This window comes from Monodelphis domestica, chromosome 4 (genome assembly GCF_027887165.1).
Source record: "Monodelphis domestica isolate mMonDom1 chromosome 4, mMonDom1.pri, whole genome shotgun sequence".
NCBI lineage: Eukaryota > Metazoa > Chordata > Mammalia > Didelphimorphia > Didelphidae > Monodelphis > Monodelphis domestica.
Genome location: NC_077230.1, coordinates 368,085,909 through 368,099,444, shown reverse-complemented (window position 1 = coordinate 368,099,444; position 13,536 = coordinate 368,085,909). Strand labels below are relative to the sequence as shown.

Sequence of the window (13,536 nt, the reverse complement as noted above, 5' to 3'; positions counted from 1 at the left end):
ATTATTCCCAGATTAGGAAACCGAGGCAAGCAGAGATGAAGTGACTTGCCCAGGGTCACACAGCTAGTACCTATCTGAGGCCAGTTTCAAACTCAGGTCCAGACCCAGGGCCGGAGTTCTATCCACTTCTCATCTACTTGCCTAAATATTTAATGAGATAAATAAAAATGCAGTAGGACATAGATGATGCTCCTACATGGCTTTCTAGGCTGTCAGGAGCCTGGCAGGGATCTTTTTCTATTTGAGTGTGATACTGCCATTCTAGATCAGTACCAAAAGTCATCAAACTGGGACTTGAACTCAGGGCTCTTTCCACGACAGGGCTCCTGTGAGGAGTCTGCAAAGGTAACCTTTAAAGGTGCCTGTGTTCATGCTTGGAGATTTGACTTGGCCTGGGAGGTGCGGCTAGTCTGACCATCCTTGCCATGACACTCCCCAAAGCTCCTTCTTGGCCATTCTTTCATTTCTAAGTGGCAGGTGGGACACAGAGCATCACACCCATTTTCCAGAAGGTGAAACTGAGAGCTGGAGAAGAGGAAATGACTCGCCTAAGGCCACCCAGAAAGTCAACGTCTGAGCCACAGGCATGGAATTGAGGTCTCCTGACACTCAGCCAGTGGCCTCACTATACCCTGCATAAGGGCTCAGCCAGGAAATCTCCATCTTCTCCCTTTACCCAGGGCACAGCTGCTCTGGGATTTCAGAATGGACCATTCTCTTCCTAAGCCCAGAGGGGACCCTTGGGGAGACAAAGGTCCCTTTGTGCCCAGGCCCTGGGTGGGAGACCAGAGCTGGCCCAACTGGGACTCCCCACTGGGGGTTTGGCGGGGAGGGCAGGGAGAAGGTCTCCAGGCAACGGACCCTGGGCTCTGTGTCTCTGCCAGCCTGATCTGGGTCCCTTCCCCCCAACTCATCAGCCTTGGCTCCAGCAGCGAGGACACTTGCATCCTGTGGCCCTGCCTCTGCTTTCCCCTCCTCCCGTTTGGGGTGAAAAGAAATGTCAGATTTGGAACCAAAGGACTTAGATTTGAATCTTGGCTACATGACCTTGGGAAAGTCAATTCCCAACTCTGGGTCTCAGTTTCCCCTTCCGTAAAAATAAAGGGGTTGGACTAGATTAAGATTTCCTATCCTGGGGTATACGAACTTGAGTTTAAAGAAATATCTTGAGGGGCAGCAAGATAGTCCAGTGGATAGAGCTCCACACTTGGCGTCAGGAGGACCTGGGTTCCAATCTGGCCTCAGACATTTCCTAGCTGTGTGTCCCTGGGCAAGTCACTTAACCTCATTTGCCTTGCCTTGCTGTTCTTAGAATTCTTAGAGTTCTTACTAAATCAGAAAGTAAGGGTTTAAAAAAAATATATATATATATTGATAATGTCTATTTAAATTGGTTTCCTTTTGAATTCAATACTTGCTGAATTAAAAAAAATTATTTGGGGAAGGGGCTACCAAACTCCCCGAGAGGTCTAGGAAACAGGAAAGGTGAGGAAATTGCTGGACTCCGGGGTCTCCAGGGTCCAACCCACGCCTGTGGAACCTACCCCATTGGGGCTCCCCGAGACCAGGAGGCCTGCCATTCCAGCAGGCCTGGGCCTGGGCCTGGCTCCTTTCCCTGCCCCTTCCCAGGGGAACTCCGCATGGCTGTCACTGGTGACTCCCCTCTGCCCCAACAGGGGGAGATGCTCAAAGCTGGATGAATCCTGCCTGCTTACCAATCACAGCCAGGGGCCTGGGGAACAGCCCCTCCGCCTCACCTGGGCTGAGCACTGAGGGGAAGATGCCCAGGCCACCCTCCTGGCAGGATCTCCTTCCCCCAGCCAAGCTGGGCAGGCCCTCTCCTCATCTAGGCTGTGCAGGGCAGGGCACACAGCCACCCCAGATGAACATGGACCCGAGGCCGTGCTTCCAAGGACTGGTCTCTGCTGCCCCCCAGCGTTAGGAAAGGAGGGGACTCCTGGCCCAACCCTGGAGGTGAGTCTTCAAGTCCCAGCTGGGACCAACAAGACCCCCAGGCGCTATCTAGCTGCTGCCCGGTCCCTCAGATGAAAAGGAGGGAAGAGACTTTTGTTAAATCAGGGAAGCCATGCAAAAAGGACAATAGGGCTGAACTCAGATCCGGCTTGGGGAGCCCGCCGACTCTTTCTGGAAGAACTGCACACATTTCCGCAGTGCTATGAGCTTAACAAAGTGCTTTCTGAACAATAAACCTGGGAACAAGTGTGACTAGAACTCACCGTGTCTGCAATTGGATTTTATGGTCACTTCCAATTTTTGCCCTCATCCACCCATTGAAAAAGCAAGACAAACAAAACCCTTGACAAACATGTACATACATACCAAATAAAATTCCTAAATAAGTCCTGTCCGAAGGAGAGACAGAGACAGAGAGATGAGATGAGATGAAAGAGGGAAAGAGAGGGAGGGGAGAGGATGGAAGGAAGGAAGGGAGGGAGAGAGGGAGAGAAAGGGAGAAAGAAAGAGAGAAAGAAAGAGATAGGGAGAGAGGAAGAGAAAGAGAGAGAAAGGGAGAAAGAGAGGGAAGGAGGGAAAGAAAGAAAGAAAGAAAGAAAGAAAGAAAGAAAGAAAGAAAGAAAGAAAGAAAGAAAGAAAGAAAGAAAGAAAGAAAGAAAGAAAGAAAGAAAGAAAGAAAGAAAGAAAGAAAGAAAGAAAGAAAGAAAGAAAGAAAGAAAGAAAGAAAGAAAGAAAGAAAGAAAGAAAGAAAGAAGGGAGGGAGGGAGGGAGGGAGGGAGGGAGGGAGGAAGGAAGGAAGGAAGGAAGGAAGGAAAGAAGGAAGGAAGGAAGGAAGGAAGGAAGGGAGGAAGGAAGGAAGGGAGGAAGGGAGGGAGGGAGGGAGAGAGGGAGGGAGGAAGGAAGGAAGATAAAGGGAGAGAGAGAGAGGAAAAGGGGGAGGGAGAGGGAGAGAGGGAGGGAGGGAGGGAGGAAGAAAGACAGGATGTCAGGCTGAAAGTCCTTAGACAGAGTCTGTCAGAACTGGAAGGGTCTTTAGAGCATAGAATGAAAGAACTGGGAGAGGAGCTAAGGCTCAAGTCTCTTTAGCCTTGATTTCCTAGTCTACCCTATCACAAACTCTATATCCTGGCCATTATTTTAAACTTGACAGTCTACCTTCTGCCTGTACATTTTAAAAACGATTACCTTCTATTTTAGAATTGATCCTGAGCATTAATTCCAAGACAGAAGAGTAGCAAGGACTAGACAATTGGGATTAAGTTACTTTGCCCAGAATACCATGGCTAGGAAGAGTCTGGGGCCAAATTTGAACCCAGGACCTCCTGTCTCCAGGTCAGGGGCTCCTCCACTGTGCTATCTCGCTGCTCTCCTGCCTGTACCTTTGAACAAGCCCCCTCATCCCCAACAAGCTTCTATATACCGCATTCCAGCTCTACCTAGCTCTGCCATTCAGCATCTCTGTTCAAGGCTCCTCTTGGACCATTTCTTCCATGAAGCCTTCCCAAAGATCGCTCCCTCCCTCCTCACATTTTCCCAGAGCACCTGGCCTGAATCTCTCTTTTGCTCCCAGCATGTCTAGCTGGTATTTAACAAAGAGTGCACATGCTGTGCTCCCCTCCCTGCCCTATTTGGGACGAGGGGATCCTCCTTGTGAGTGAGCTTCTTGAGGGAAGGGACGGTTTCCTTTGTCAGTTTTGTGTCCCGAGCGCCCAGGGTCATTTAAATGTTTGCTGAATTAAACTGAGCAGTAAGGAGGAACTTGAAGACTTTCTGGTGCAACTTCAGAAAACTGAGGAGCCGAGAAGGAGCGTGTCTGTCCAAGGTCACAGCATCTAGTATCAAATTTAAAAATCAGGCTCTCCCGCTCCCTCCCCCCAGCATCGTGTCCAGGGTGGTCCTTTGCAGTCATCTCTCTCCCACTCCCCTAACCCTTTGGAGCCCGTTTCCCTGCCCATAAAAGGCGAGTGGCTAAATGAGCCCTAGGCCTCCCTGAGGTTCTGGCCCTGCCTTCTGCTCCCCCTAGGACCCTGAGCTCCATGCCCCATCCCTGGCTCCTGCCCAATGAACAGAACCAAGGCCAACCACCTTCTACTGAAAACTTTAATGAAACCAATAAGTTAATGAAGTTAACAGAGTGAGGTACTTGCATGTCTGAGAACCAGGTTGGTGGGGGAACCTCAATGGCGGTGGGGCACCAGGGGAAGGGGGACTACTCTGGGCTCTCATTTGGTCGGAGGGTCTCAGCCCCAGCTCCATCTCTGGGGGTCAGTGCAGAGGAGGGAATGGAAGGGCCAGAGGTGGACAAAGGGCAGCAACACATGCAGAGGGCATGCAGGGGGGGAAGGGAGGAGGTGCAGCAGGGGGAGGGGGGCTATCCCAAGGATGGATGCATGCAGAGCCCCCTGGGACGAGATGCAAAGTCCTTCCCTGGCACAGGACAGGCACCAGGCACTGCCCTCCTAGGGGAGTAGGGGGACCTTGTCTCCCTTCTTCCACATCTTTGGGGGGGTCTCTGAAGTTCTGTTTCCAAGGATGTTCTAGGGCTGGGCACATGCCAGGGAGGCTGTGAAAGAGAGCTGGAGGTGGCCCCTGGGCAGTAAAGGGGGGAGTTCAGAGTGGGAGTGTGTGTGTGCACTGCCAGCTATCCTCTGGGGTGGGGGTGGGGGGCTGAGGCTTCTTCTCCCTCTGTGCTGGTCACCCTCTGCCTGGGGTCTTGGGCCCTGCTGCCCCTCTTTGCTCTGGGGCTGGGAGCACAGAGGATACCAGCAGAGCCCATTCCTTATGAAAAGAGTATCCTGGTTAGGAAGGAATCAGCTCTTCTCCTTTGACCCTGCCAAATGGGGGCCAGGTGCTGGGGAGGGGGATCAGGTGGGCTCCATCCAAAGTCTGCACCCTTCCTGGCACCCACCCCCACCTCCTGCTGCCAGGGCTCGGGGAGATCTCTTCCCTGGGAGAGCAAACACCCTCCAGTTTCCAAGCTGTCCATGGTCAGGGCTCCTGGAAGCAACTGGGTGGGTGGAAGGGAATCAATGCCTTTACCTTTCGCTTTGTTTGGGGAGGGGGCTGCCCTTCACCTGACAACTGTGGAGTTGACTGGCCAGAAGAGAGTCCTCTAAGAGAGGTGAAGGGCTGGGCTCAGCCCATAAGGCCCCCGTCCATTCTGGTGCCCCAGTGGGGAAGGAGAGGCACTGGCCATGTTAGCAGCCCCCCAAGGCCCCAGGGGCTGGGCAGGGCCTAGTGAGGCAGCCTGAGACCAGCTTGGACGGGACTGGGTCCAAGACCCCAGGGGACCCCCTGTCCAGCCTGGAAAGTTGCATATTTAATGTGGTTTGCATATATGGTGCCTGCCCGCTGGGGCAGGATCACTGTGCTTTGAGGTGGGGCCTGCAGAGGACCCCAGGGGTGGAGGGAAGGGAGGGTGTCAGCACTTCTGACAGTGCCAGGGCCTTCCCTGGAGAACTCGCCCCTCCAGGAAGGCTGTGAGAGAGAACCAGTCTTGCATAGCTGTTAGAGCGATCCCTGATCTGGGACCAAGGTGTCTGGGGAGCCCGAGGTGCCACACGGCTTTTGGGAGGGGAGGGGCTCACCCCTGGGGCCCCCCAGTGGGCACTAGAGTCACAGGTCCTGGGCTGGCCCTCCGTGGTCTAAGGGGCTCCCTTGGCAACGCGTCTGCCTGGCTCCATGACCAGGGGTGGGCCCAGCGTCTGGTTTGGGGAGGTTGCCCAGCCTGGGGCACTTGGGTGCCCACCAGATGCCTGCTGCGGGCACAGGTGCCTCCCCCATCCTGGCAGCTTGATAGTGCATGGGAGGAGAGTCTCAGGAAGGAAGGCCTGTTCAAGTAAGATCGGATGGCGGGAGGGCGGGCAGGCGGGCGAGGCCCGTGCCAGGTTGAGGGGCCAGTCAGGGGTCGGTCCCTGGGAGAGTGGGGAAGCTCCCTCAGTCCATATTGGCGCTGGCCGAGCGAGAGATGCTGAGTGTCTGAGCAGACACGGAGATGTCCTCGGCGTCTGCGGGGCTGTGGTAATCCGACGTGATGTCCGGGTCAAAGAGGGGCACCTGCACCGTGCCCAGGCTGGCGGAGGAAGCTGCTCCCGCCCGCAGACACCGGGAGTAGAAACCCAGCAACAGGTCCAGTTTGTGCTCGATAGACTGCACCTGAAGGGGCATGGGGCAGGGGAGGGGGAAGGGCTCAGCCGGAGCTTCATTGGTTGGAATTCGGGGCGGGGCTGAACTGGGGGAGTGGCGTAACTGGTTAATGACGGCCGAGGCTCTCCCCTAACGGAGGCGGGGATTAGCTGAGGGCTAGCCTCGATTGGGTGGGATTTGGCTGAGGGTGGGCCTTAGCCAGGGGAGGGGCTTGGGAGAATCTGGGTTTAGCTGGGCCTGGGCGGGTTAGCTGGGATGCGATTGAGACTAAAGTTCAGCCAAGGAAGATTCGAGTTTAATGGCTTTAAGGGGGCCAGTTTGGAGTTCATGCGGGAGATGACTGGCTCCCCCGGGGACGCGTTGCTAAATCGGGCCCAGTGCGCTCGTATTAGGAGCCCGCGTCCCGGAGCTCCAGGGTCCTGGACTTTTCCTCTCCCTCACCCTCCTCACCTGCTTCTCTACTTTGACCACTCGCCCCAGCATGCTGATCTCGTCTCCAGCTTCTCCAGAATCCGAGGGAGCCTTTTCTACCTTCTCGCGGGTCTTTCGATCCCCACGATCCCCACTCCCCCGGCCCACGATCTGGTCCACACTGCCGGGCGAAGAGAAAGAAGAGAAGCCCGTTAGTGGGGCTAGTGGGAGAAGTGAGAACCAGGCACCCCTGGGGATTTGCTTCCTTGGGGCTCTCCTGTCCAGAGCGCCCCTTCTTCCAGGATCCGAGGGGCCACTGGGGGAGCTCCCAGAGGGAAGCTGAAGGAATAGCCCTTGCCTCAGAGTGGGGGGGGGGGGGGTCAGCGCTGAGTGGGTTTAGTCTGGGAAGAGCCATAGCTTACATTTCCGTTGCTCTTATAACCGACAAAAGCATTTTACAGCCATTATCTCATTTGAGCCCACTACGGTACCAAGACAGGGGGACTATTATGCCATCCCCATTTCATAGATGAGGAAACTGAGAACTACAGAGGTTAAATGACTTGCCTAGGGTTATACTGCAAATGTCTCAAATTCAGATTTAATGGTTCCAACTCCAGCACTCTGGCATGCTGGGAAGGCTTCTCAGGAGCCTCAGGTGGGATAGGTGGACTTGGAGCTGAGCAGGAGATTCCTGGGGGTGGGGAAAGGTTTCCAAAAAGCCAAGCCAGGGGCCAGGTAGGAGGATTACCCAGGAGGGTAACCCCTAGGCACAGGGCACTCACCGAGCCTGCAGACTTTTGATCCTGCCGAGCATGTCCAGGTGGCCAGCCGAGTACTGCTCAATGACATCCTTCACATCGTAGGGCCTCAGAGTCTCCTTGAACTTCCTCTTGGCCACCAGGAATTTCAGGATCCTGTGGAGGATGGAAGAAACAGGGCCCAAGAGTCAGGGCTCCCCAGCTCTGGGCTCCGGGGTTAGACTGTGCAGAGAGCAGGGGTGCAGAAGTAGCCTTCTCATCTGCCCTTCCTCCTCAGCTCTGTTGTCCTGCCTTCTATGCTGGCCCTCAGTGCCTCTTGCCTAGATTCTGGTAAAACAGGCAAGCCTGGGGTGTCCATCCCTCTCCTCTCTGCCTGTCTCAGGTCTTTTCATCCTCCTGGGCCTGACTCAAAGCTCATCTCCTCCAGGAAGCTTCTCTGATGACTTCCAATCCACAGTGATCTCTTTCTGCTGTAGACTCCTAGCCCAGACTGTGTTCCTAGCCCTCTTTTGGTCCCTGAGCACAGGGCCATAGCAGAGAGCTGGCGAGCACCTTCAACACCACACAGAGAAGGAAAATAACAAGAAAGGGAAATGGCTTGACTAAAGTCACAAAGATAGGAAACAAGCCTTTACTCATGAGCTCTTTTCTTCAATCTTTGCCCTCCTATTGGTTCCAAGGCAGGAAAGCAGGAGGGCTAGGCACTGGGGGTCAAGTGACTTGCCCAGGATCACACAGCCAGGAAATTTGAGGCCAGAACTGATTCCAGGATCACTCAACTCCAGGCCTGGCTCTCTATCCACGGAACCACCTAGCTGCCCCCTAGCTGTTTTCTTTATGTCCATCTCCTATCTGTTTTGCTAAACTGTGAGTTCTCTCAGGGCAGAGGCTGGGTTTCTTTCATCTCATCCATCTCATAGGATCATAGGAGTTAGAGTTGGATAGGGCCTTTGAGATCATATAAACGAATACCCTCCTTTTACAGATGAGGAAACTGAGGTCCAGAGAAAGTACTGTACCTGATTTGACTGAAGGCACATAGTTAGTGAAGTACAAAACCAGTATTTGAACCCAGATCTTCTAACTCCAATTCTAGGACTCTTTCCATCACTGGCTGGACTTCTTCTTTCCACGTTTCTCCTCCTTATTCCCCCTTTCCCACAGTAGCTCAGCACAAAATCTCACATACAGAGGGGTTCAGTAAATATGGAATGTTATCTGGGGGGTAGGTACAATCATATCTCGTGTCTTGTGTGTTAACGATGGGCCCAATGCCCACTTGGATATGTAGCCCCAGTTTGAGGGGCCCTGAAATTCTCTCTGTCCACTGTAAGGGTGGCCAAATCTGGGTTGAGTGGAGCCTGGTCTCTCATCTCTCTCCAAAGGGACCAAAGGACTCTGGGGCAAGGTAACAAAAGAGAATCAGATGTCTAGGTAAGGATGGAAATCAGAAAAGAGAAGGAAGCTGGGTCTTGGGAGCAAAGGAAGAGTGATTGGGCCTGAGGGCAGAGAAGAGATACTGAGGCTTTTCTGGGAGCTGAGGAAGCATTCCATTGGAGCTCTGCTATTAACCCTATAGGCAGCAGGGAGAGCCAGGAAAGCCAGAAGCACAGGCAGAAAGGGGAAGACAGGCACAGAGAGACACACAGGAAAACAGATAATCAGGCACATGGAGTTGGACAGACAGACAGACAGACAAATAGAAAAAGATGGAGAAGAGAGAGTAAGATAAACTGGAAAAGAGAACCAGAGCCAGAAGTAAAGGAATAGACAGAAACATAGAATACAAAAATCAGAGTGAGTTTGAGGAGAGAGAGAGAGAGAGAGAGAGAGAGAGAGAGAGAGAGAGAGAGAGAGAGGGAGGGAGGGAGGGAGAGAGAGAGAATATCAAAACCTGGACCAGCTGGAAGGTTGGGGCTGAGAACAAGATGAGGTGGGGAAGGCAGGAAGTGACACTCACCGGACAGAGCGGATCACTGTCTTGATGGCAGGTATGACATCGTCCACAGTGAGCTCACACTGGTAACCCTTCTCCTCTGCCACATCTTCAGAGGGGCCCTCTGTTGAGACAGCAGCAGCTCGTCAGTCCTCTTCCCTAGGGGGCTAACAGGTGCCATTTTCCACTGCAAATAGGGGGTTGATCTCACCAGAAAACAATAGCTTGGCAGAACTTGAAGGAGCCTTGGCAATCAACTGGTTTCCCTACCCAGCCATGCCCATTTTAGAGTTGGGGGAAGGATAGAGTTTGGCATTCAATACCACTGCTCTATGGTATCACCACAATTTAATGAAGCCATCAGAAAGAAAGGTTCTTGCAGATATGAGTTATTAGGGCTGTGGAAGTCTACAGACTTTTTGTGGCTATGTTGGTTAGTTTTGCTAAACTTTTCTTCCCCTCTTTTTAAATTAATATTAGAGATGACTACTGGGAAAGGGAGAGGAGGACTTTGGGGGGGGGTGAGTGTTAAAAAACAAAAGCTATCAATAAAAATTTTTATTATTTATTTATTTAATTAATTTTATGTTTCTATCTTCCAGTCTTAGGCTCTACCACCAGGAAAGTCCTTTTGAAAAATATTCCTTATGGAAAGTTTGGAACAGATAGCAGGCAACCTGCTGGAGAGAAGTTCTCTTAACTTGACTGGGGCCATTCATGAGCCTCAGAAGGCTCCCAACAGGGGAAGAGGAACAATGAAAAGTTAGTTACACTTGGACAGGGCAGGCCAACATGAGGAGAGCCAAACACGAGACAGCTCCTCCCACTGTAGCATAAAGCGTAAAGCCACAAAATGTTATCATTTTCCAGAATGAAGGAATTAACACATATAGGACAAAAATACTATAGTCAAAATGATCTTTTTGTATCATCAGCATTTTTGGGATTATCAAGCATTGTTCTCTACCAAGCATGCAGACAGGGGAGGACTGATGGTATAAATCAAAGAATCACCATCTGAACTGGAAATGCCCTTAGAGATAATCTAGTCCAATCCCCAACTTTTTCAGAAATGTCAACTGAGAGATTTTGACTTGTCTAAGGACACTCAGGCAAATATTGCCAGAGGTCCCCTCCCAAATCTCTATTTCATTCTTCTTTTGATCTGAGAAGATGTGGTTCCATATTATTCTATGTGGGAATGTTCTGAGCCAGCTAAGACCTCCCCACAGGCCCAGGAGCCAATAAGGGCACCAGACCAACCACTTGAACTTACCCTCTGCTGATGCCCGAGTCTTGAGCCTCAATGATGCCCGGAAACGAGTCCGGTCATTGAAGCTCCAGCTCTTCTGGACTTTAGTAGGGCTGGTAGGCTCTCCCACACTAACATTCTCACTCTCACTTCCTGGGGAGGTTCGGGGCGGTGGGGCCAGGTGCTGTTTGGTCCTTCCACACTGGCGCTGGGCACTGTTCATTCGGATACGGTCCTTGATGCCCATCTTAGTGCTAGGGCACAGGGGCCAAGGAAGGAAGGAGGGAGGGGGAAAAGATTAGGAAGAAAGAAAAGAGTAGGTCCCCTGCCTAGCCTGTCACGGAGCCCTGAGGGGAAGGAAGTAGCCTCTTAAGGCCAGATTTGGGCAAATTCTGATCTGTGCTCTAGGAAGGTTGGAAAGAGGAACAAGAGGAGATTGGTGGGAAGGTGGGGATGGAGCAGATTGGACAAGGAACTGGAAGAATCCAGTAGTGGGAATTAGAAAGATTTAAAGTGGGAACGAGGGAAACCATAGATCAAAACTGGAGTTTGGAGGTGGAAAAACTAGAAGAGTTTGATGATATGAATTAGGGAGACTGAAGGATGGAATAGGGGTATTTGGAGGTGGGAATTAAGGAGCAAGAAGTGGAAACTGGGGAGACCAGAAGTGGGATTTAAGGTGGGAACTGGGAAAGGTGGAAGTGAGAATTGGGGGGCCTGAAACTGGGAATGAGGGAGCTTAAAAGTGAGAACAGAGAGTACTCAAGCTAGGAAATAGAAATTAAAGTGGCAGGAATTTGGGGGATATTCAAAGTGGGAATTACAGATATTGGGGAGGGACCTGGAAAAAGCTATGTCAGGGCTCCATCTACCTTGATTATCCTCCCCCCACCTTTGCCCAAACAAACAAGAGTGGAAAATGTGGAAAGAAGAGACAGGTGGATACAGTGGAGATCAGTTTGGTAGAGACCCAGCAAGAAAGATAGAGAGGCAGATATAGCCCCAAAGACAGAATTAGGAGGTCAGCAGGAAGGTGCTCAGATCTCAGGAGACCTAGGGGAGGTCCAGTCCCCGCCTGGCCCCACCTGGAGACCTTTAGTGGTCATCATCAAGAATGACTCTAAGAGCTATGTACCACCCACTCACACGACGTTAGAGGGGAAGGGGAATGATGGGGAAGTTCGGAATATGAGGGTGTTTGGAATTCTCGTATTTAAAAAAAATGGTGTTTCCTGCTAGATATGGTCAAGGTCTCTGGTACGGCATCCATCATCCACAAGTCTATGGTCCCCTGTATTTAGTACTTATGGGCACGTAAATATATTTGTGTTCAAATATCTGTCCGTTCATATATATATACATATATTTATATATATATATTTCTCCACATATAGATGTGCATGTGTGTCTAAGTGTTGTGTCTAGGCTTGCTCTTCAGGACCTCCATCTTGTCTTTTATCAGACAACTATCTCCGCAGAGGAGCGGAGCTCAAAGATCGGTGAGGTCCCAGAGGGCAGAAGCGGAGCCAGAAGGAAATGACCAAAAAGAGGATTAGGGGAAAACTTCTCAAGACATAAGGCAGCCCCTAAGGAGCACCAGCCTCCTTCCTATCACCGAGGACTTCAAACAAAGGACAGATGACCACTGGTCAAGTATACTGAGGTCCCTTCCAGCTCTGAGGTTCTGTGATTTGAACCCTGACTGTGGGCTTTCAAGACATTCCAACAACCATCTTCAGGCTATGGCCTAGACTTGGATGGGTGGGGGGCTGCAATGAAGGAGGAGGGGGGAGCCTGAGAAGAGAGCTGTCAGCTTCCCAGGCCCCAGTCCTGGACGAAGGCCTGGAGAAGAGGGCACAGACATAGAGCCATATGGGATGGCCATACACAGAGAACATTAAAGACCTTGAGAGACTGTAAGCTCTGGGAAGGCAGGGACCGCTTCATTTTGTCCTTGCATTCCCAGTGCCTAGGATAAGGAGTGCCAGGCATACAGTAGGCATATAATGTTTGCTGACTGACTGACTATTCTTAAGATAGAATTTCTGAATATTCCTTTGTTTCATCCAACATTATATTGAGCAAAACAATTTTTCATATTCGATGTGTATTTAGTGGTTCAGTCACAGGTCGGCCCTGGGAGAGATCCCATGTTGGACAATTTAGGGGCAGCATTTTTTCTGATGATCTCTAAATAGAGGGCTGGGGGGATTCAGAGCCTTCCATGTAGAGTATTTGTACTGAGCCAGGCAGAGTCTATTTCCAGGGCACTAAAACATGGGAGAAGGGCGAGTGCCTTCACATTCTCCTGGTTCCAGAGATATGGACTGCCCCCACCACCTCCATTCCCTAAGGTGCTTTGGTGACAAGATCAGGGAGCAAAAATACCTCATTGGGGCTGCTCCTGTGGTGTTTGCTATGCTACCCCCAAAGGACCAAGAAGCTGGACATCAGCTTCCTTGCCTGCCCCCTCTGTCTGAGGCACTTGACATAAACCCCCTGCATAAAGCTATTTTCTGGGGAATGGCTTTCCAGAGGAAATCCATTGTCCAAAAAATCCAGTGTCCAAAAATAAATAAACAAAAAGGCTTCTCTGGCCACCATCGTGATGTTTTTGTAAGGTTGATCTATAGGACTCCTACAGAGAAAGTGTTTCTCCTTCCAGAAGACTGTCCTGTGGCTTAGGAGGAAAAAAATGATCCATAAGATTTAGGCCTGAAATGGACATTTGAAGTCACCTCGTTTAACTTCCTCATTTTACAAATGAGGAAACTGAGGCTTGGGGATGGGCTTTGCCTAATTCACACAGGTAGTAAGTGGTAGAACCCAGTGGTAGACGCTCAATCCTATCACACACTGCCTGGCCCCAGAAGCACCCCCTCTACACACACATACTTCCAGGGCACCCTACACCAAGTGTACTGTGAGAGAGGACTGAGGTCAAAGTCAGGTGGATGGATTAGGAGCAAAGAGCAGGGAGTCTGGGAAGTAGACCTGAGAGGAGTGGGGCTGAGTAGGCTTCCCTCCCGGATGCTCCTGGGTATGCAGGAGGGCAA

The 13,536-nt window shown here is 51.4% G+C and overlaps 1 protein-coding gene across 2 annotated transcripts in view; it reads right to left on the bottom strand.

Annotated features, from left to right (window-relative positions):
* Positions 1–4,056: 4,056 nt before the first annotated feature.
* The window catches only part of KCNQ4 (potassium voltage-gated channel subfamily Q member 4), a 74,098-nt gene continuing 64,618 nt past the window's right edge, over positions 4,057–13,536 (bottom strand). For both annotated transcript variants that reach the window (XM_001381204.3, XM_007492865.2), the window contains exons 10-14: positions 10,505–10,734; positions 9,253–9,352; positions 7,317–7,448; positions 6,571–6,712; positions 4,057–6,129 (exon numbers count right to left, since the gene is read on the bottom strand). In XM_001381204.3, coding sequence (XP_001381241.1) covers positions 5,911–6,129; positions 6,571–6,712; positions 7,317–7,448; positions 9,253–9,352; positions 10,505–10,734 — 823 coding nt within the window. In that variant the 3' untranslated portion in view covers positions 4,057–5,910. The remainder of the gene's footprint in view (positions 6,130–6,570; positions 6,713–7,316; positions 7,449–9,252; positions 9,353–10,504; positions 10,735–13,536) is intronic.